This window comes from Ammodytes marinus, assembly GCF_949987685.1.
Source record: "Ammodytes marinus genome assembly, chromosome: 9".
NCBI classification, from domain to species: Eukaryota; Metazoa; Chordata; class Actinopteri; order Uranoscopiformes; family Ammodytidae; genus Ammodytes; species Ammodytes marinus.
The window spans coordinates 11,149,594-11,173,310 of NC_137213.1; the positions used below are offsets into that span (position 1 = coordinate 11,149,594).

General features: G+C 40.9%; 2 protein-coding genes across 3 annotated transcripts; one reads left to right on the top strand and one right to left on the bottom strand.

The window, feature by feature from the left end:
- Positions 1-434: 434 nt before the first annotated feature.
- Positions 435-19,816, top strand: LOC307255650 (epidermal growth factor receptor substrate 15-like 1). 2 transcript variants are annotated; one of them, XM_080034376.1, is made up of 23 exons: positions 435-480; positions 984-1,025; positions 1,123-1,212; positions 1,319-1,366; positions 1,471-1,566; positions 1,782-1,847; positions 1,939-2,064; positions 2,195-2,254; positions 2,393-2,659; positions 4,655-4,812; positions 5,240-5,405; positions 7,440-7,525; positions 8,231-8,303; positions 8,588-8,749; positions 9,260-9,457; positions 10,034-10,198; positions 10,397-10,505; positions 10,756-10,892; positions 11,155-11,215; positions 13,044-13,129; positions 13,434-13,497; positions 15,035-15,162; positions 18,031-19,816. In XM_080034376.1, the coding sequence occupies exons 1-23, from the start codon at positions 454-456 to the stop codon at positions 18,175-18,177; spliced, it is 2,562 nt and encodes an 853-aa protein (XP_079890502.1). In that variant the 5' UTR covers positions 435-453; the 3' UTR covers positions 18,178-19,816. The 2 variants fall into 2 exon arrangements, with proteins under 2 accessions (XP_079890502.1, XP_079890503.1); XM_080034377.1 differs by lacking the exon at positions 15,035-15,162 and having other exon boundaries at positions 18,031-18,158.
- A 1,168-nt stretch (positions 19,817-20,984) lies between these two features.
- LOC307255651 (Krueppel-like factor 2) lies at positions 20,985-23,446 on the bottom strand. Its single transcript, XM_080034378.1, has 3 exons — positions 23,115-23,446; positions 21,934-22,855; positions 20,985-21,812 (listed from the first exon to the last, which is right to left on the bottom strand). Exons 1-3 carry the CDS (start codon positions 23,184-23,186, stop codon positions 21,637-21,639), a joined length of 1,170 nt encoding a protein of 389 aa, XP_079890504.1. The 5' UTR covers positions 23,187-23,446; the 3' UTR covers positions 20,985-21,636.
- Positions 23,447-23,717: the final 271 nt, after the last annotated feature.

Genomic DNA, 23,717 nt, shown 5'->3' on the forward strand with positions numbered 1-23,717 from the left:
GGTTCGTCGCACTCTCTTTGAACGCTGTGTGTATCGTATTTTCTTTAAAAACACAGCAGAAGGCAATTGATAGTTTCATCATACTAAACTTAACCAAGACTGAACCCCTCAAAACTAATGTATAACTTATTTTGCTGGAATGCTACCCAAATCCAGGATTATAGTTTGTTCGGAAATAAAGCACAACTTTATTCTGGAATATGTACCAAACAAGGTAAAAATATATATATATATATATATTTTTTTTTGTATTCAGTAAGAACACCACTTCTGCCTGGGCATATGTTATTATTTCCCTTAACGGATTATGGATATGACGGTGACCCATCCACTCAGCCGTATCAGCCTCGTTCACAGTATTTTGCTGGCGCGTACACCCAAGCACCGGGATCTGTCGCCGCTCGTGCCCGCTCGGTTAAGGGGCGTGTGCGCACTCCCGAGACACCAGGAAATATGGCGGCGCTCATGACTCTCGATCAGGTAACAACTCTATATACCTCAAAAAAAGTCTCAAATGTATAGAACCAACCATTATCAAGTGACGGTGACATTCGTATTGTCTAACAACGTCACCACTATATAAACTGCTGTCGATATAAGCTAGTGTTAACCGTATTACTGACCTTTCATTGTTGACTAGTTCACATTGTTGGCTAGGTTAAGTGAGGATAGCAAACTTTCGCTACATTTTAGTGGAAGAATGAACCCAATGTTACAAGGAGAGTGGTTATTTCAGTAGCGAGGATGCCACTAATGATTACAAGAACATGGCTACCTGTATGAAGTAGCTAAAACTGAACCAAAACAACCCTTTGTTGTGCTTATATTAGCGACCAATGCCGTGTTTATCTTACGCGCTAACATAATGATTTACGGTATGCTTATGTTATATAGCTATTTATAGCTTTCTAGCAATTGCATTTCCTGAGACACTCATTTATAACTTAACTGTTAATTTATTTCTCCCCTGTCTACTTCTACAGTTATCAAATGGATCCTCAGCCTATGATAACTATTACAGACAGGTAAGGTTGATTTACACTCTCTTCTTTTTTTCTTCTAATTTGATTAAAAACAAATTTAAAATACACATTGTTTTTTTTTATGATTTTTTTTTTGTAGCTTGATCCAGTAAACACAGGCAAAGTATCAGCCGGAGATGCAGCTCAGTTTCTTAAGAAGTCAGGACTGTCGGACAGTACATTGGGGAAGGTGGGTCACAGACTCAAAATACATGCAGGCATACACACACACACAAACACACTCTTATATTTGGCCAATAGCATCCAAACACTGTTTTATTTTGATGTTTTTGCAGATTTGGGATTTGGCAGATTCAGAAAGAAAAGGCTATTTGGATAAGCGGGTAACAAAACACAGATTTCTTTTCTCTGGAGATTTGCTGTGGTTGGTGCTGCTGATGTTTGCATAAACCCCCGGATTTGCTTTGCCTTTCTTCCTCTTTTGTAGGGTTTCTTCATAGCCTTGAGACTTGTGGCCTCAGCACAGGGTGGAAATGATATCAGCCTTCACAACCTCAACCAAAACTTAGCTGCACCCAAATTTGTAAGTGATAAAATGACTCCTGCTGATTGCAATACCCCAAGGTTTGATATGTAACATGCAGGGCAAAGAAAAAGTATGTATGTAGCACATAGGAGGAATTAATGGTTATTGAATGTCTCAAAATGCCCTGACTGTCTTTCACCATCTACATGCAATTGTTACTGTGTTTGTCTGCTCTGCTTTTTAGTATCATATCCTCTCTTCATTTTTTACAGAGAGACACAAACAGCCCATTAGTAAATGTTCCAACGACAGGACATGACTCACAGTGGGCAATAAGGGTGAGTTCATACCTTGTTACAAGAACATCCCTGACAATATGAAAAATATCTATCCCGTCTTCTAAATTTTGAGATTTCTTTTATCCCCCAGCCTGATGAAAAAGGGAAGTTTGAGGGCATTTTTCAGAGTCTGTCCCCTGTAAATGGTCTCCTCCCCGGCGAAAAAGTCAGGCCAATTTTGATCAACTCCAAGCTACCTCTGGATGTGTTGGGAAAGGTGACACTACCTGTTAAAATTATTGTACACATAGGTTAGCACGGTTGCACTGTTTTTCCGACATTGCATTATTAACAATACAAAGCAATTAAATCTTGTTAATTTTCTAATTCACTAAATGTTTCTGTAGATTTGGGACCTAAGTGACGTTGACAAAGATGGATACTTGGACAAAGAAGAATTCACAGTGGTAAGATGTTGCCCTTTTACTGTCACTCCAGACTAATTCTGGAAAGCTAATACTTGATTTTTTAAATGAAGAAGGAAAAAAATAGGTTTTATGTACAATTTTTTTATAGTAATAAACAAACTGATTTCCAATTTGTAGGCAATGCATCTTGTGTATCGCGCCATGGAGAATGAGCCTGTGCCAGCGACCTTACCCAATTCCCTCATCCCCCCGTCTAAAAAGAAGAAGACTGCAGGTGCTCTGCCAGGTGCTGTGGCTGTGCTGCCGGCTCTGTCCGGGTTCACGGCTGGCCTGACTCCCATCAAAGACTCCCTGCGAAGCACTCCTCCACTGGGTAGCGCTGCTCTCCTCAGCAGCAATACTGTCACCCTCTCTCCAAAACACTCCTTTAAATCCAGCTCACCGGTATGTGGCCTCACTTATGTTTCTCTTGAAGTGTTGATGTAGGTGTAGTGACTGCATCTCTGCATTTATTAGTGAATCATGAAATGCTCTTTCTGAGAGTGGGTGTCTGGGTGATATGGTTAGAATAATTAACATCACAATATGATTAGTCATACATATCCTTCATTGTTGTCTAGACACATTACTTACATTAAGTAAAGCTTCGCATAGGGCTCCTGTTCACCTTGTTATTTCTCAAAGTAGACCTGTTTCCGATACATTATCCAGCTTGTTACATGACTACTTACTAAATTAATTAATTAATTGAAGCAAAATACTGATTTGAATGAGGTTTTATTGGTTTAGAAATGGCTTCCTCTGAGTAGTATATAACTTTGTCGCCTATCCGTGGATTGATATGACAGGAAGCGATCAATTGAAATGATGACCGTAGCAACAATTACACCTTTACACATAGCCAATTATTGCAATTATCCTCAATAGCTGTCACTATCGAGGAATAACGGGCCGTAGAATGGCGTAATTGACCAAACAGAACAGAGCATTTATCAGTGCTGGGTAATAATACATAACAATCACAGTAATGTTCATTACAATGGTATATTGCATAACTATGAAGTACTTTTCTGCGATTCATGAAACAGCTCTTCATTAATGTACAATCAGAATTATTCATTTCAACAACAGAATTTTCTGAAAAGATAACATATTGTTGTATTTGGACTATTCCAATTCTACTGGAAGTTGATCAATGTACACACTTAGTTAGCAGCAAAACAGTATCCTCTTGTGAAAAAGTTCTATCGCCTCTTTCACTAGGTTTTTGTTTCTTGGTCCTTTATTATGTTATGCCACTAATGCTGAAACTGTTAAAAAAAAATGCATGCTTCATATAAGTGCGGTGTCATGTAGTCCAGGGTAATCTTTTACTTTTTGAATGTGGCTTGATATGTCGAGTAGTATAATGTTAAAAACACAGAGCTTTGAAATCATTAAAATGATCGATAGATTAAGTCGTCTCGCTCCTCCCCTAAGGCAGGGCCTGACATGCCTTTCATGAATTGAATCGTTTGTGTTGCTAATAGTGAACTTGTTTTGCCACGTTGTTTTGAGCATTGTGCCCATTGTGTTTATCACTGCTTTGTTATAGCTGCAGGGAGAAACAGGTTTTTCTGCCAGGGAAGGCTGTGTTCACACAGCACCATGATCACCTGACGTGGTTTGACACAGCACCTGTTTTTTTAAATGCCAGTTTTCAATCCCGTTCTTTTCCATTTTTTAAATTGCCAGCTTAAGTATATTTACTAAAGATCTATGTTTTATTTATAGCCAATCAGAGATAAAAAGTCAGACTTAAACAAGTATAATTAAAAAATACCACATCATAAAAAAACTGTCAAGGATCTTAAAAGGCACAGTGTGTAAAGGGAATTGTCATTTGTCAGAACAAACTTGGTAGAAATGGAATATAATATTTAAAAGTATGTTTTCATTAGTGTACAATCGCTTGAGAATAAAAGTTGTTGTTTATTTCATTACCTTAAAATGAGCCTTTTATATCTACATAGTAGCGGGGAACGCTGCCATGTTGCACCACCATGTTTCTACAATAGCACAGAACGGACAAACTTAACGGCCTTACACGTTTTTATATATAGTGTGTCCCCGCCAGAAATCCACCTGTTGGAAGACAAAGATGTACTATTGATTAAATAACTGAATACATCTTCACCTCATCACCTGATATTGTGGGATGACTTCAGACCGTGGTAGATGATGCTATCTTTAGTAACTGGATTCTTGTCCTTGAAGGCCACCGTAGCTTCTGTATTTTCTCCTAACGGGAAGGGGTTGTCACGGAGCGTTGGAATCTAGAACTTTTACCACTAGATGACGCCAAAATACACCTTAACTACACACTGCAACTTTAAGGTTTTGGCAAATGTTATCTCCCTCGTCTTCAATCACATATATGTTGTCTTTTGTTCATTCCAGCCAGTGGTAAACTGGGTGGTACCGTTGGCAGACAGGGAGAGATATGATGAGATCTTCAAGAAAACAGACTCCGACAACGACGGCCTCGTTACCGGGACTGAGGTCATAGAGATCTTCATGCACTCCAGTCTCTCGCAGACCATGCTGGCACAGATATGGTGAGGCCACAGCTCAGTTCAGATCCAATTGATTTGCATTTGTTTTCCTCATCATTTTCACAAGACGTGTTTAACTTATTAAGAAAATGATAGAGGCCAACAAAGCTTTGCAAATTAGTAAACACCAACCTCCAATTTGACAATGCATAACATGCATTGTCAAGAAAAAGGATACCCTAGTAAAACTGATCTTACTATAGTATTAAGTTTAACTCTAGCTCCATCTGGTGGACAACTATCTCATCATATCCAGAAGCTGGAAGCAATATAAGATACAAAAAATTATAAATTGTCTTAACACATTGCAGTGGAAACTGACCATTGCCAAAGGGTAACATCTCAGTTGGTGTCAATGGATGCTGGGTATTATTTTCAAAAAGAATACAGTATCTTTAATAGTGAGTGAAGTGTCTCCTCCTTTCCGCAGGGGACTCGCTGACACCAAAACAACGGGAAAGCTGACCCGGGAGCAGTTCTCTCTGGCCATGTATCTGATCCAGCAGAAAGCCACTAAAGGTGTAGACCCTCCCTCCACTCTGACCCCAGACATGATTCCCCCATCAGAAAGGACTGGGGCTTCGACGGCGAGTCCCGTGAGTCTTCCCTTTAGCCCAATGCAAACACTGCTTCATCCGTCAATAGCCCTTTCTTCCAAAGCAACATTTTTCTCTTGCATCTGTTCCTTAAGAAAAGAGTGTGTGTTTTCCTGCTACAATATGCATTTTACAGTATATGGTGAGTTCTGCTCTCTGCCTTTTCAGCCTTGCCTTGCTAAACTGTTTTGTTGTGCTTTTGCTTGTTTGAGCTTCCTTCTGTCCTGTCTAACAGAGCTATGCGGGGCTTATGTCATCAATGAGACCTGAACTTGCTGCATTAGCTAATATGCGCAGAGTGAGTAGTTGAGCTTTGTGTCACAAGGTGGCGCCTTTGTTCTGTCATATTCTCTGTCTGCCTCAGTCTGAAGCACCAGGTGTCTTTCTTAAATTTCTTAATTTAATTTCCCAACAAAGGGAAACACATACTTTCCTGTATATTGTTTGCTCTCTTGAAGCATATTTGTCCATGTCTTGGATTTCTCACAAAATATGTCTTTTTTAAACCTCAACTGTGCGAACACTGCCACCTGCTGCAGTTTCATCATCAATGAAACAGATGGCAATATATTCTAATGCCAAAGGCTAGCATAGTTACTAGGGCCCGACCGATATTGATTTTGGAGTGCCGATGCCGATTATTTTCAAAGAAAAATTACGATTACGATTAAATCGGCCGATTAAAACAAAATAAAAATCCCCAAAATATATATTTAAAAAAATAAATGTTGAACCCTTAAATATATATATACAGTCCCCTCCATAAGTATCGGAACAGTGAGGCCAATTCCTTTTATTTTTGCTGTAGACTGGAAACATTTGGGTTTGACAACAAAAGATGAATATGAGACAATAGATCAACATTTCAGCTTTCATTTCCAGGTATTCACATCTGGATCCGATACACAACTGAGAAGATATCATTATTTGTAAAGGAACACCACATTTTTAGGCGAGCAGAAGTATTGGAACAGATAGACTTTAAATAGATTAAAGTGAATAAAACATACTATTTTGTCGCAAATCCTAAGCTTGCAATAACCGCATCAAGCCTGTGACCCATTGACATCTATTCTATTCTCATGTTTATTCTTGCGTCAGACCATCAAAACACAGTTCCCTTTTTGAGGTTGAACATGAAACTTATGGAACATAAATTAAAGTGGTGAGCTTATAAAAGGAGAGGATCTTGGGATTTGTTATTGAGACCCCTTAATATGTCGAACAAGTTAAACACTTTTGTATTCCCTGGTCTGTGTGCATTCCTCCTCCTTCATGTATTGCCTGTTCCTCTTGCTGCCTTCCTAGCTGTGCGAAGTGTTTGTGTTTCCTTCCTGTGTCTTTTGTTTAGTTAGACGCATCAGCAGGGAGCTCCTCTCTCCCCATGCATACTAGTCACATCCCCTCTGCTGTCTTTTTCTCTGTCCTTTTTGACCCTTTTTCCCCATTTGAACATATCTCCCCCCCCCCCCCCCTTGTCCTCTTGTCCTCCCTATCTTTCAGATCCGCTTTGTTCGTTTCCCTGTCCTGCCCGCCGCTGTCACTCTTGTCATGTCTCTTGTCTACCTTGAAGGTGGAGTCACCGATTCTGGAGAATGCTTGTTGTCAAGATCGCTTTTTGTCAAAACCAGTGACTATCTCCTTACTAACCCGTTACCTGACCGTACTGTGTGTATGTGTGTGTGCTGAAACATAATCGGCTGTTAATACACAGCCTATAGGCTAGTGCATTTTGCCAGCTACTGTGCGCCGCCTTCGTTTCCATCCCTGTTTGTTTACTTACCAGTTTACAGAGCCTAGGCTGTGTATTGACACCAGATTTTTCTTAAGCTACACACACAGTACGAACAGGTAACGGTTAATGAGGAGTTATTCACTGATTTTGACAATAAGCGTTCTCCAGAATCGCCGACAGGACCTTTTTAACGTCCATGGAATTTGTCACTCAACTGTCCACTGTATCTACCCTCTCTCTCTCTCTCTCTCGCTCTCTCTCTCTCTCTCTTGTCTGTCCGTCTCCGTCTCTGGCCTCAGGACAGCGGCGGCTCCACGGGGTCGGGCGAGCTGTCGGGCAACAAAGAGCTGGATGACCTCAGCCAGGAAATAGCTCAGCTGCAGAGGTGAGCCCCTGCACTGCCAAGACTTTGTTTCTTTTCCTCTGAGAAAGAAAAAGGAGGGGAGGTTACAGTGAATTGATGTTCAGCATCAAAGCTCTGTTAAACTGTTAGATATATTTCAATCAAATAATGCTAACCTTTATTTAACCACATGTTCATATTATTCATTTTTTTCTATTCCAAGAGCAATTTGGCAAAGCAAAGAAAGCAGCTTCACACTGAAGCCTTGCTTTGGACCATTTACAGTCAGCTAGTTAGTAATAATTTGTATGCAAGGACATGGCAAACATTTATTGCTGTTATCATGCAAGTAGCTGAACTAAATTATCTTGCGATCTTTGAAAATTAAATTATAAATAAATGGAACACAATTACTTGATCCGTAGTAGTGTTTCAAGTGTGTGCATATTGTCACAAAGGTCATGGGGAAAAGAACGTATGGAATGGCTCGAACAGATTCCCCATCTTTTGCTCTTGACTTAATGTTCATTATTTGGACGTATCTACATTATACCAAAAAGCAGCAAATAAAGTCATCTTCAAGTTGCGTGTTATCTCATATTTTTGCTACTCGTGTCATTGTCATTTTGAAAAACCCATCAGTCTGTTTTTTCCCCAAGCATATCATTTGACACGGTTTTTCCCGACACAGTTTTGCACGACACTGTCATAACGTTTGTTGCTGCTTGCTCTTCTCCCATCTTGTAGAGAGAAATTCATTCTGGAGCAAGAGGTCAGGGAAAAGGAGGAAGCCATCAGACAACAAAACAGCGAAGTTCAGGTGAGGCATAAGTCCTTCGTTAAAGATTAAAAGCTCACAAGTGTTTTATTAGTGCCTGGAAACAAACATGTGGAAGAGTATCAAAAAGTCTCTTGCTGATGCCCACCCACATTATACAATTTGGGAGGTAAACTGGTTTGAGGGGTAATGGTTTGATAGAGATGTATCTCAGTAGCTGCCCCATGCAAACACACATGTGTCTGTCTGTGCGTGTGTGTCTGTGTCTGTGCATGTGTGTCTGTGCGTGTGTGTCTGTGTCTGTGTGTGTGTGGCGGACCTTTTAGGACATGCAAAGTGGCTTGGACCGTGAGAGCAGCAGCCTGCAGGACCTGGAGTCCCAGAAGCAGGATGCCCAGGAGCGCCTGGAGGAGATGGACCAGCAGCGCTCCAAACTGGAGGGAATGCTCAACGACGTCAAGCAGAAGTGTCAGGACGAGTCACAGATGGTGCGCGACTTGACCTATTCCTACAACATGAACATATGCATTCTGTTGTAATAGTGTGGCTCTGGCGACATGGTTGTACACATTTGTCATCTTATTTTGGTTACAATTATTTTGTGCGATAAAGGTATAATGCTTTGGTATTTTTGGTATTGGTTGCGAAATACCTGATGTCAATCACATGGCAATCAGACGGTTAAATGAACATGCTGCAGGTTACATGCTGTAGCTGTATAATGCTGTTGTATAATGTTTTGCCTACTTTGGTTTGTTGTAAAATTACATAAATATAAGCATTACATTGCTGCTTTCAAGGCCAATTCCGTTTAAAGTATAAAGAGGAGCAGATTATTCTGTAATGAGAACATCCTTAGATTATAGCTGCTTTGAACTGTCCTAATAAGGAACCCAAGTCTGATAACAGAAATTAATTTAAATGTACAACTATTAAACACAACTATGAAACAACAAATATACATACTTTTTTTTTTTTTTTCTGTCTTCCCCCTCCAGATCGCGTCCCTGCAGGGCCAGATCCGCTCCCAGGAGACGGACGTGCGCAGTCAGGAGGATGAACTGAGTCGCACCAAGACAGACCTGAACCATCTGCAGGAGGAGGAGGCCCAGCTGGAGCAGAGCCTGCTCTCTGGCCGCGTCCAGCTGGACAGCATCATCAAGTCACTCAAAACCACTCAGGAAGAGATCAACCAGGTCAGTCAGTGGTTTACATTAGGATGTTCTGACACTTTGTCTCTCAGCTCAGATCAGTTTGGTGTAGCATGAAGATTGATTGTGAAGTCAGGAAGATTTGCAAGTTGACACATGAAGGTTATCTTTTCTCAATACTGACTATTCACTTTTAGTTTTAGTTTTACTTTAAGTTCCATGAACACTTTGTTTAAAGTATTAAGGATCATCTGAAGCACACAAATATGAAACAAACTGAATTGAAACTGTCTCATCATATTTTTTTTTTACTTAACCACTTAAAGACTAACCACTTACTGTACAGTATTAGCAAAGGTAATTCATTCCATGACAGATTGGAATTCTGCAACAACAACAAAGTTATTATTCACGTAATGATGCACTAAATCTTCTTTTGTTTTGAAAACAACTTTTGAATACATGGCTTTAATTCATAGTGGCTTACCCATTTGTGCCAAGTGGGAACTTCTCCAGTGTTGAACAGTTCGGAAATGTATTGAAAAGAGACACTTAAGGAAATCCAATCAAGATATTTTATGGATTTATATAGAGATCAAACCTTGTTCTGTGTGTTTTCAGGCTCGCAGTAAGCTGTCGCTGATCCAGGACAGCCAAAAGGAGATGACCAAGACCATCGATCAGTACAACAGCGCTTTGAGCGACATCAACGGGGGAAACTTAAGCAACCTGCCGGACTTAAGTGAAGGGTTTGCTGAGAAGGAGAACAGAGGTTTCAGAAGTTCGGTGAGCAGATTATGAAGATATCCCTTTTTTCACAATAGTTTTTAATTGCCTTTGGCCAAAAAAAGAAACTCAATTTACAGTTTTCTTATAATCTACTGCTATGGTCCCTGTTTCATGGAAGAAACGGGGAGCCAAAATAATGCAAATTTAAATATGCTAATATGTTATTGATTTTTCTTTTCTGGATATATTTATCAGGATGACTCTTTCAAGTCAAGAATCGCCATGTTCAACAACAGCAGCTCTAAGGAGCCTCCAGCAGACCCCTTCCAGTCAGAGGACCCCTTCAAGTCTGACCTTTTCAAAGGTCTGAACACTGTCTTTTTGTCATTTGCTGCTACGTATATTTCAGTAAGCATTGATGTTATTTATTTGTCCCTGTGAATAAGAATTCTCACTGAATACCTCATTGCGCCTACATTACAGTTTTCCAAATTGGGCATATTTTAAGGGATTGAAAATGTATGCTGTATTTTCCAGTTGGAATTCGTGCTGCGGGACAAATAAATCAAAGAAAGCTTGGTTTATTTCTTGTCCCTGCCTTGTCATTTATCTAGATCCGTTTGGAGATCCATTCAAAGAAAGCGACCCTTTCAAAGGCACCGCACCTGAAGATTTTTTCAAGAGACCAGACAAGTCAGACATGTTTGGTTCCTCAGACCCCTTTGTTAGAAGACCCACACCGCCAGCTAAGGTATCAAGAATGTCTTCTTTTTACCAATATGACTGTGAGAAAACCAATGCGCTTCTGTCAAAATACTCTGTGTTTAATGACTTTCTATAGTTGTCAGTGCCAACAGAGCCAAGCCTAACTATTGTAGATAACAACAAAGAGACATTTTCAGCATTAATGCTTATGTGGCCATTATGTGTGTGTGTGTGTGTGTGTATTATAAACAAGATCCTTTGATTAGCTTGCTTATTGTACTTGTGCTTTGCTTGTTTTGTATTCTCAGCCGGGTGCCTTCAACAGTGGGGACCCTTTCACATCTAACAGCCCAAAACCAAAGGATTCAGGTAGGCTGCAGTTGAGGTTAAATTGACGAAAGGTTCCGTTTTCTTTTTATTAATATGGGTGGGACTGGGGAGTAAGTTATGGTGTTATATACAGAAATGTTGTATGTATTTACAACTTAAATTTTTAATTTCAAAATGTATTGGAGGATAAGCCCCTTTTTTGAGATGCAGAATCTGCTGATGCTTTCGAGGGGTTCCTCGGGAAAGCAAGTAAAAATATACAAGTGATAAAAATACAATGACACAAAACAAACTATGTCAAAGACAAGCACATAACACACACACAGAGACTCACATTATCAACCAAACCTCACCCATTGCAATACATAAAAATTAGTATAAATTATTACACTTAAAAAAAATATATGTAATCCATTAATATGTGACAGTTTGGCAGATAACACTGTCTCCTCCTGACTCGCTGTTTCATTATATAATACATGCTTCCATGTTGCGCTCATTACAATCTCATCTGAATAGATTTATGTCATTCAAATAACTCCCAATTGAAGTAATCAGGCCCAATAATACAGTTCATATGTGAACATGAAAGGTGCACAGGATCGGGAAGGGTCCCTCTTGATTTTCTTCGGCCCGGTCTATTCCCTATGCTGTAGGTCACAGCAGGAAGTTTTTTCTCCATTTTAACTGCATATTTTGCAAAAAAAAAAATAGTTGTTTTATTTTCATCCAAGATTTGGGTTGTATATTATCTTGTAGCTTTTTGTCATTACTGTGGTCAGGAATTTAAGATGACTGTAAGAATACAGATTATTGCCATGTGACTTTGTAAATAAAGGCACTGATGCAAGGTCACTCCTGGTCTAAATACGTGCTGATTTTCCATGCACATTTCCCAGAATGTGCCTCTATTCACTGACATCTAAACGTGAAAGAACGTTCTAATTGTGAAACGCGTCTCAAAGAGTTCATTCTTTGCCATTCTGGGTGACGTGTTGGATTTAGATTTTATTTTGAGGGGGGGAGAGGGGGCGGACATTAGGGGCAAACAATTTTTACTCACTGTGGCTTCAATTTTTCCTGTGGTTTGAGGCTATTTTTAGTCAAGTACCTACGCATTTAACTACTGGCCAACTAAAAATACTCCCCCCTACCCTGGAAAAACAGGAGGCTTGCAGGAGCCAAACATAACAGAAACTCTGTGACTGCTGGTCCTTGCTCTACTAGAATACACTGCCCCTCCTTTAACCAGTGCTCTGCTGCCTCTGTCCTGTCTTTATATCTGCTGCTATTGAAATGCTCTGCCTCATTCGCTGCGGAAGTTGTTTTAAGTTAGTGGCTAACTCTGGTCCATGCTCTGCCATGCTACACACCTTCAGAAGAACACAGAGGCAACTGTAGGCCCAAGCTACGTTGCTGTGCGTAAAAGAAAAACACCGCGTCCTTCACATGAATGGGGTCTCTTGTGGTTGCACACTCACAACAAACATATTCTGTTACAATGTTTTGTTTTTTCACTGTAACCAGCCGTTTTCTTTTTCTTCATTAAGCGGCATACCACCGAGCTTCAAAACAAGCCGGGCACAGTGCTGGTTAACAGTGCGCCAACTGACGCCTTTAATTAGCTGATTAGATGCATACGTCAGGTTCAACAAAAAACTCTGCTTTCCAGGTTTTTGCGAAATGTCACGGAAAATGAAGTGGGTCACGCCACATTCCCCCTTTCTGAAAATAGCACGCAGGGCCCATTCAGAGTAGGCAAGATGCAGAGCTGATTTTGAATGTGTGGTTTGGGGGTTAACTTCATTATAGTTTCTGGCTCTTTCCATAAACGTATACAAATGTTCCATATGTACTCTTGTCGCAGATGTGTTTGGGAAGGCGGACCCCTTTGGGAGCAACTCTTTCGGAGGCAAGGGGGCTGGATTTGCTGACTTCAGTCAGATGTCAAAGGTACGCTCTGGAGACTTCTTTGAGTTATGAATCAGTTGCACCGTAAAGCATCACGTTCCACTTAAGCTGTAGCAAGATGGGTTGTTATTTTTACTCTCATCATGACTGATTTTCTTATTTTTCTGCCAATGTATCACATTAATAAAAGCAATCTCTCTGGTGTGAGGCCAGAGGCTTTAGAATTTGGCTGACAATTCTGTAATAGTCATGATTCTGTGTGATAGTTTGATAACTTCTTTCGTTTTTTCCCATTTGTGTGTGTGTGTGTGTGTGTGTGTGTGTGTGTGTGTGTGTGTGTGTACAGAAATCGGACAACCCCGTACTCCCATCAAAGAAAAATGTGCCTAACCGGCCTGCACCTCCCTATGGTAAGCCCTGCCTGTTTTAGTGTGTGTGTCTGTGTGTGTGCACGAATATGACATGAGCCTGCAGCCTGACTTGATATTAACGATTCAGGGATGTTTATAATTAACATGTAATGTTGCTATAAACCAGCTAAAATGAATAGAATGTTGTCGGCACTACATTATCGGAGCTTTTTGTGTAGTCATTGCTGTGGTGATTGACAGTTGTCTTACTAACAAGACATCTATGTGCCCTCACTGCCCTGATGATATGTGGGGAAAAAAAACATCTTCCTCTTTTTGGGTGCTGAGAAAGTAATGCCTCTGAAGTTGTAATCGTAACAGCTGTGGCTAGATTTGAGGTAGAACTATGGGTTTACAGAATGATGTTCCCATGTTAGTATTAGTAAGACATTAATTTATTTTGTCTAAGGTTAAACTAGTATGCAGCGGGATGAGATCGAAAGCTATTTTTTTTAAATACCATTTTGGATGCATTTAGCCTCATGTTTCCTCTTGTTGTTCCCACACTACCCACAGGCCTTGCCCAGCGCGTGCCCTTCCGCTGTTACCTTGCACTTATTGTTTTTAGCAGAAGCCACAGCGTGAGAAAGTTGTTCTTCCCCTTTGCTTCACCACACACAGCGAAGAGTTAGAGATGAGTTGCCACACTTAGCCAGTGAGCTAGCTCAGGATATTGTGCCTTATGTTATATGTGATAAAGGAAGTGAGATGCCCACTCCTGAAGTCATATGCTGTTCTGATTGTTTGCATCATTAGAACAATTGCACAATAATTTTGGTCCAGTTTAAAGGTCTAATTTTTCCATATGCCTACAACTGTGTTGCAGCAATTGTAGTGTCTTTTTGGTAGAAACTTACAACCTGGCTCTGGTGTAAAGAAAAAGCTACAGTTACAGATATTTGGACAAAAACAAAACAGGAACGACAGGGACAGGACAGGACAGGACAGGACTCCTCTGTCTTTTCTCGCATTACTTTGAAACGTTTCAGGCATCTTTTAAAAAATAGATCAAATGAAAATATAAAAATGTTACTTTGAAAAAGCGTCTGTTCTTTATTAGATAGTGAAAACCCTTTGTTTGCTAGAAGCTTTTCAATTTGCAGATGCAGCAAATGTGGCATTAGTGAAAAATGTTTCAATAGATGAATAAGTATGGCCACAGTATAAAACTGTTGGGTATACCAAGTGTGTTCAAAGCTTATCGTAGACAAGGGTGTGTCCGTCTTTTACAATGTGTTCCAAAAAAAACAACAATTTGCTTGTAAAGCTTCAACGATTCGGTGGGCCATACTCAAAATATGTGTTTAACACCTTTTTCAAACCAATATCACATTCCCCTTGGTGACGTCTGCCTGCCATCAGCTTAAAGAAGTCGGCTTCCTGTGAAGATGTAGCAACACAATATTACACAGCAGCCTCTCTAGGTGTGATCTTATTTTCCCCAAGGGGCGACCAGTGGGGAACGTCTGAATCGAAGGCACCAAAAAGTGTCATCTTCCATGGATTTGGTGTTTATTGAAATGTCTTCCTTCTCCAGGCGGTACGCTCAGTTCGACTGCATCAGAGCCGTTCCACAGCGTCTGCTCCACAGCAGACCGTTCTGGCTCTTTTGTTGCGACAGACTCGAGTAAATCATCCAAAGACAGCCTTGCTGGTTTGGGCTCTGTAAGTGTAGTCCACTTACAGTTTTCTGTTGGGTCAAGTATCTCTGTCTGCATGAGCTGCTGATATTATGATCTCACTCTTACCATTGTAGAGCTGAAGGCTCAGAGGCGTGAACTGTCTGCCAGAGGCCCCTTTTTCTGTTAACTTTCCCACACAGTGCTGTATCAGTGACTTTAGCAGGCTATCACAGGGCCGTCATGCTTACTGGCTGTTGGCTAACAACCGGCCGAACATCTGAAGTGCTTTTTAAAGGCTTGGTGTGAAAGGAAATTAAATGTTTACATGACTGGCTTGCACAGTACCTGTACTTGTGTCTTATTTAGTTGTCGTCTGTCTGGCAAAGGGGCTTTTGCATGTTTGCCGCTGTCATGGCTTCAGCCTTTGACAGGAAGTCAGAATGTATACACTTAAACTCAGCCAGTGGGTGAACTTGCCTGGTCAAGTAGCACTCAAGGAGCATTTTTCAAGTATCGAAGTACAAGCTAAAGGCTTATTTGCTGTCAAAGCATGATATGCCTCAAGCAGAGCTGAGTAAATCTACCTCTTTGTCCGCCGTCTTTCGCTTCTTTGCGTTTGTGTGTGCTCTCACGTGGAGAGGTGATGCATGCCAGCTTTTTGTGTGTGGTTTGTATTATTTGACCCTACATTAATTCGAACCCTGATGCCAGCATGACAGGTATGAACGGGATTTGTGGGGGGTTCTTATTTAATTTTTTTATATACAGTCATATGAAAAAGTTTGGGAACCCCTCTCAGCCGGCATTATAATTGACTCTGCTTTCACACAAAAAAGATAAAAGTGGTATGTCTTTAATTTACCAGGAACAGCTAAGTACTGGGATGTTTTCCAAACAAAGATTTTTTGAAAAGCAGTATTTAGTTTTATGAAATTAAATAAAATGTGAAAAACTGGCTGTGCAAAAATATGGGAACCCTTGTGGTCTTGCTGATTTTAATGCCTGTAACAGCATGTAAAACTGAGGACTTTAAACACAAAGTTGGTTGGATTATGTTGTTAAGCCTTGAACCTCATATAAAGGTCTGTTTAATCATGATACAAGGTATTTTAGGTGCCTAAATGCAAGTTCCACTTCTCTTTGACTCTCTGCAGAAGTGAGACAGAATGTGATCATCAAAACAGCTCCCAAAAGATCTTAAAAACAAAGATTATTCATTGTCATGGTTTAGGGGAAGGCTACAAGAAGCTTTCCCAAAGGTTTCAATTGTCAATTTCTACTGTAAGGAACGTTGTCAGGGAATGGAAGGACACAGGCACAGTTGCAGTTAAACCCAGGTCTAGCAGACCAAGAAAAGTACAAGAGCAGCATATGCGGCAGATTGTGAGAATGGTTGCACACAACCCAAAGATCACCTCCAAAGACCTGCAAGAACATCTGGCTGCAGATTGTGTATCTGTACATGGTTCTACAATTCAGTGCAATTTGCACCAAAACATCTGTATGGCCGGGTGATGAGAAGGAAGCCCTTTCTGCGCCCACGCCACAGATACAGTTGCATGGAGTATGCAAAAGCTCATTTAGACAAGCCAGCTTCATATTGGAAGAAAATGCTTTGGACTGATGAGACAAAAATTAAGTTATTTGGTCTTTATAAAAAGCAGATGTTTTGGTGCAAATTGCGCTGAATTGTTGAACGATGTACAGATACACAATCTGCAGCCAGATGTTCTTGCAGGCCTTTGGAGGTGATCTGTGGGTTGTGTGCAACCATTCTCACAATCCTCCACCTATGCCGCTCCTGTTTTTTTCTTGGTCTGCCATGCCTGGGTTTAACTGCCACTATGCCTGTGTCCTTCCATTTCCTGACAACGTTCCCTACAGTCGAAATTGACAATTGAAACCTTTGGGAAAGCTTCTTGTAGCCTTCCCCTAAACCATGACAATGAACAATCTTTGTTTTTCAGATCTTTTGGGAGCTGTTTTGATGATCCCATTCTGTCTCACTTCAGCAGAGAGTCAAAGAGAAGTGCAACTTGCATTTAGGCACCTAAAATACATTTTCTCATGATTAAACAGACATTTCTATGAGGTTCAAGGCTTAACAACATAATCCAACCAACTTTGTGTTTAAAGTCATCAGTTTTACATGCTGTTACAGGAATTAAAATCAACAAAACCACAAGGGTACCCATATTTTTGCACAGCCAGTTGTTCACATTTTATTTTATTTCATACAACCAAATACTGCTTTTCAAAAAATCTTTGTTTGGAAAACATCCCAGTACTTAGCTGTTCCTGGTAAATTAAAGACATACTACTTTTATATTTTTTTTGTGAAAGCAGAGTCAATTATAATGCCGGCTGAGAGGGGTTCCCAAACTTTTTCATATGACTGTATACATCGAGCTTTGTATTGTAATTTTTGTTTTTCTGCCAGGATCTGAACATGTCAAGGTAAGACTGTACAAAGGGTGTGGTGGTCGATCCTTTGCATGTGAAAAACCTCTCCGCACTGCATAATCTCAATACTGTGATTCATGAGCACAATTATATCCAATAAATATCCCCAGTCAAACTGATCCAACACCACTGACTGTTTAAGGGCAATATGCAACTAGTAATTTATGGCACTAGTGAGCCTTTAGTGTTGCTTTCTTAACTTCTCTAAGCGTCTACATGTTTGAATTTATTTTTGTCAATGAACTGCTATACATCCAATCATTCCTGTTATGTTTGATGTTGTTTTTGACGTTCTACTTAATTAGAAACATTTGATTTCAGCTCTGCATTCGCCGTAAGTCTTACATGTAGCTTTTTGCCTAGTGACGTCCACTAAATTAAGATGACATGTCAATGAAACACTTTGCCTGCATTTTGGCCACATCTAATCCTACTTTCTGTGCTGTAGTTTGGAAGTGAGAACCAGCAGCTGGAGTGGGCCAAGCGGGAGAGCGAGCGCGAGGAGCAGGAGAGGATGAGCAGGCTGCGTCTCCAGGAGCAACAGGACCTGGAGCTGGCCATGGCTCTCAGCAGGGCCGACATGCCCAGCTCCTGACCAGGCATGCCCCCACCACCACAGACTCTGGCCTCCGTCCACTGGCTCATAACAACACCGCTAACACTGGCCCGACATCACTAGCAAGCCCCTCTTACCAATTTGTGTTGGAGACCAAGCGGTTCTCCGGCCATGACATGTCTCTCGTCAAATGACTCCACATTTAGAAACCAGTTAGGGTTCATTGCTCCCAAACTACATGGACACTATAATCAGGGACAATACAGAGGCCACTCAATCTAAGCCTGGTTTCATCCTGCACGAACATAGCGTTTTAAACACAACCCGAGCCAGCACGGTACTCGACTACAAGAACCGACGTCCATGTCTTGTTATCGCTAATCAAGCGGACCTATCCAAAAGCCGTCAAAAAACTAAACTAACGTTTAAGAATATTTTACAGTTTTATTTAATTGCTAAAGCAAAAATATATGGGTGTATGAAGTACATGAAAAATGCACTATACAAACAGTTTTTCTATAATCTTGAATTACTCAGAAAGAAATTAGAATTGAAAAGTAAAACTATATACAGTGCCAGCTCATCTGTTGGTCGAGCTTGTCCAATTTCAAATGTCTTTTTTAAAGAAACTCCTTTGTGTACTGTAAATATTGTTAGATGATGGCTTGATGTATAAGCCATGGAAGAGCGGAGTCCATCTTTAAAAAGCAGGAAGTCTTACAGGACTGGAGCTTAGTGATCACATCATCAGTGGCAGGATTTAGATCTATAATTTCAAAAGTATTTTTTGTATTATTATTTTTGCCAATTATGCTTGCATATCGACTACTTATGGCCTTAAAGTATATGAATTGAAGAATTATTTGAATATAATCAAACCCTCAACAGGGATATATACACATCAAAGTAAAAACTTGATGTTTTGTTAATCCCTAATAACGTTTTTAGCCCCAACATAGATGCAGTTAATTATGATTTAGCCTCCAGTGCCCCTCTTGTATTTACAATGATTAAGATGCCAGCGATAATCATCCAAGTCTTAGTCTTCCCCTTCTGTCTATTGGACAAAGTTCCATCCACTTGGAGCGCTGTTGCACCATCCCCTCTGATGTCAACAGCTTGGTGTTTGTCAGATGGTTTATCATTGGTTTTCTTGTTGTAACGCCCAAACAACCTGCACTCCCATACAACTAAAAGCCTCTACAAAATGAAAAAAGGGTAAACCTACATGTTGATACTGGTGCTTTTACACTCAGCTATGTCCTTACTGATTCACACTACCACTGATGCACAGTGACATCTCTTACCATTTTTTTTTTCTTTTTTGCTGAACACTCAAAATCAACCATGGAATCTTTTTTTCTTCTTTGGACTACTTTTTTTCTGTTCATTATTGTCTTATAATCCAGTTGGAGGACAGTTGGTTGAAATGCCTTAAAACTTTGCTTGCGTGTAATTATCTAACACTAATCAGGTTTATTTGGGCACATAATGTATGCATCGTATATTCCAGAGCTTACTGGACATGTACAGAGTGACAGCGCCTTATTTATCATAACTTACCAACATTGTAGCATGTAATATTGCACAGTATGTATGTGATTCTAAAACAATCTCAAGAGTTTTGAGCGGCTCAAAGCTGTTATAACTTTTAATTGAATAAAAGTGATTTTTAACATTCCTGGAATAAGGTAAGTTTTTAAAGAAAATGATAAATGTGAGCCAGTAACTTGTCGCAGCAGGTCACAAATAGTTTGACTGTGAAATAAAGGTATCAGCGTTAAATATAGAAATGACATGCAGTCGATGGCCTCGAGGAACAATGGGTCAGCATTGTATAGACATGACGAGTTATGAAGGAAGGACTTGAGTCAACTCTATTCTTAGGTCTTTATCTGACAATTGAAAAAATGTACAGTACAGAGTTGTACATTGAGGATAGATTGTTTATTTCTTGTAGTCCTGCATCAATATTGGACAAAAAGTTAAATGAAAATATTACATTTGCATCAACTGCAGATCTTTTTCTAGTGTGTACTTCCTCTTAAACATGTAGATACATTCTATTGAAGTGTTGATCAGCATATTTAAGACACTTCCCATAAATACACTTTATTTTATAAGGGTGAATTTTAGTGGAACTGTGACACCACTTGTGATGAAAGGTGTGGTTTAATCAATATTTTTTTTTAAATGCTCAATGCAACAGAACGCAGAGTATTTTGTCAATCATCAACCACATATTTAAAGATTTTTTTAAATATTTATCTGCATTTTTTTCAATCCCATCTGGCTTTGATACATCCACTCAATGTAGCCTTTGATGCGGCACAGACAAATGCTCATGGACACCACGCCGACATAATATGCACGGACTCGGATACTTTGAAACTATAGTGCAGACTGACTGTGTAATTGTAGTATTAAGGCCCTTTGATGTCCTACTATAATTTCTACCCATCAGAAAGGGAGTCTATGGGCTCCCTGATGAGGGTTTGCTGTGCCCCTCTGTCCAGACATCTCCCTGCTCACTCTGTAATTATGGAAATAGAGTGTTTGTATTTATAGGCTAAGCCCACAAGCGGCTGCCCTTCTCTGTCTCGCAGCTGCAAGACATCACAGTGGAAATCAAGTGAGAATGTTTTAAATTAAAGTGGGTATACAATGGCAACGTGTGTAACCTGTTTAGTGTAACTGATCTGTTGGTCTGCTCCTACTTAGACCTGGTGTGCGCACAGTGTGGAACCTGTCCTCGTTGAGTGGGTGGATGTGGTTCATTGAACTAAATGTGTGAACAAGCTGTGTCAAAAATGACTAAGCATGTATGAATACTAGAGAGTCAAACATTCAATTTCATTGTGTTTTAATATTTACAATAAATACATTTGACAGTATAAAATCCATGTACATATTTATATAAATTTAAGTGAAAAATAATGCACAGGACATCAAGCCCTGATAGTGAACAGACGGTCTGGATTCAAGAGTTCTACACAACATCAACTCCAAATAGTAGAAAGCAATTAAAAGTTCAGGCCATTCAGACATTGAGGCAGTTTAAATTAAACATTGTCTTTTCCCATGTGAGGCAACTGCGTATGCATTTCCCCCCCTGTTAACAAGAACAAGTTACTATTTCATGGCCACGCCGTTCTGTCACGAAGAGTTTTACAGTAGCACAGAGTCAAAGAAAGGCACTTTTGTGTCAAACACAGCATTCCAGTTCTGTCAAAGAAGAGTAGTATGTACAGGGCCAGCCCCTTCTTGGTCGGCCTGCTCCAAAGCAAACAAAGCTTTTCTAAAGCTTTTTCTAGAACCAAAGTAGTACCAGCTACGTTATTAGAAAATAATAACACAAACTTCTGTAATTCAATATTATATATATATAAAAAAAACTTTATGATGATCATGTGGAAAACAACTTAAATAAAAAATACATCAGTTGAATCACAATAAAAATACCCCCCCAATGAACCCCAAGTCCTTATGTGGGCTCCTTCACATGTGTCTCTTCATGTGAAGTGCAAGGTGGTCAGACCTGGAGAAGGCGCGTTCACACAGGTGGCACTGGAAGGGCCTGTGTCCTGTGTGTTTGCGGAAATGACGGGTCAGCTCATCGGAGCGGGCGAATTTCCATCCACAGCCTTCCCAGCTGCAGTGGTATGGCTTCTCACCTGCGTTGAGAAAAAATGGAAGAATATTAGCCTGTGCTCTGGAGGGAAACATGGTTTTGATGATTTGTGTAATTGCGCACAGACTTGACACTATCGTTGATGGATATGAGCTCAAACTTACCGGTGTGAGTTCGGAGATGTGCCTTCAGGTGTGAGCTCTTGGTGTAGGTTTTCCCGCAGCCGGCATAAGTGCAGGTGTGCGTGGCAGTGCGCTTCCGCGGCCACGTGCGCCTTCCTCTCTTGGGCTTGGACTCCAGGAGCTCGAGGGGAGATGAGGGGGGTGTGAGCATCACCCTCTGTGCGCCGGGCTGCATGCCCAGACCTTCGTCGTACATGCCAAAGTGTGCAGTGTGCTGAGCGTGGTAGGTCATCTGCATCTGGGGAGCCTGAGGATGGTGGTGCGGGAAAGCCGCCGGCGTGTGGTACTTCTGTGAGAAGTTCATGGGCTGGCACAGATGCGCCTGGCAGTCAGAGGCTCCCTGGGCATCGGGACTGAGAGGGGGGGTCATGCTGCTCGCTGCCCGCGGGGAGATGGCCACCCGGGGCTGCTCGAAGGACATCATGCATGAAACGTTCCCTTCTTGTTTGATTTTGCTGCAGCTTTGGGGCACCATGCCACAAACGGGGCCATAACCGTCCATAGGTGGCTCTACTTTGATGTCCTGGCGTGGAAAATGCACCGCGTTGACGTAAAATCTCCCCTGAACGCCTGGGTTGCGCGTAATGCCATAGTTGTTGCCTGTACCCTCGGCGCGGAGCAGCTCTGTCATGGGGCTGGCGCCGTACGGGGGCGGCGGGGAGCGGTGGTCGTCTGACTGGTAGGAGGAAGGCACCGAGTTTCCAGTCGTGTACATGCTGGGGTCAATCGTGCCCACAAATTCCGCCACGCTGTCTGAGCCAGTTGTGTTGGCGAGAATAAAATCCAGATCCAAGAAATTACTGAGATCCTCGTCGTCCTTTTTGCAGTGATTGTCCAGGTTGTGTACCATTTCAAGCATGGAGCAGCTGCTGGAGACTAGTTTGTCCATGTCTCCTTTCCACCTCTGAAAGAATAAAGAGAAATTATTAGATAGAAGTCCTTCAAAAATTGAGCATGAAAGACTGCAGGTGATATCCAACTGGACAAGTTGTTCGGTAATATTTTTTGTTAGAATAAAGAATGTACATGTGTTTTCTTGCTCTTCTAGGGCAAATCAATTGTGTCCAGCAGCTTTGCAAGATATTAACATTACCATCCAGATCAAAACAGGTGAAATAAAGTGACACACAGATTTTAAAATATGACAGGATCTTTTAACTTACGTTTTCCCAGGTTCTTTCTCTTTGGTTTGAGAATGTCGCAAATGAAGGTAGCATCACTCCGGATAAGGCCATAGTTTGGAGAAATAATATATATCTCTTTGTCAAAGTTACGTTGAGCGGCAGTCGCGCAAGAAAAGTCCGTGCGACTATTTCACTGTCGCCTCTCACAGCTGCGCTCCAAAGACATGAACAAGTTTAAAAGTGGTAGGAGGTCCTCCGAACCTTATAACTCTCTGGCCCGAGAGCGCCTGGCCAATTGTGAGAGCTCAGGAAACAACGTAAAGTTTGGTAAATTTAGCTCTTTATAAAGCGGCTCCTGCAAGCAGTGGATTCAGTTGCTCTCTGTGTGACAGGCAGCAGCGTAGAGGAACCTATAAAGCACAAGCCCGCCCCCAAAGGCTGACGCAGACACTCAACGGACCAACCCACCTGAGCTGAAAAAAAAAATGTTTGATGGCAAATTATAAACACACGAGCAATAGGCTATAGCAACCATAGCCTTCTTACGTAATATGCCGAAAAGAACAAGCCCTAATGACAGAAAAGCGCTGCAGGCCAAGCCGCACCAACAATTTAATTGAAGTGTTGGCAGTTCTTCACTTA

Coding starts and splice junctions, on each gene's coding strand:
- LOC307255650 (XM_080034376.1), top strand. CDS start 454: ATGGCGGCGCTCATGACTCTCGATCAG. Junction 7,526..8,230: donor GAAATAGCTCAGCTGCAGAG/GTGAGCCCCTGC, acceptor CCCATCTTGTAG/AGAGAAATTCATTCTGGAGC. Junction 10,506..10,755: donor CAAGTCTGACCTTTTCAAAG/GTCTGAACACTG, acceptor TCATTTATCTAG/ATCCGTTTGGAGATCCATTC.
- LOC307255651 (XM_080034378.1), bottom strand. CDS start 23,186: ATGGCCTTATCCGGAGTGATGCTACCTTCATTTGCGACATTCTCAAAC. Junction 22,856..23,114: donor GAGAAAGAACCTGGGAAAAC/GTAAGTTAAAAG, acceptor TTATTCTTTCAG/AGGTGGAAAGGAGACATGGA. Junction 21,813..21,933: donor ACATCTCCGAACTCACACCG/GTAAGTTTGAGC, acceptor TTCTCAACGCAG/GTGAGAAGCCATACCACTGC.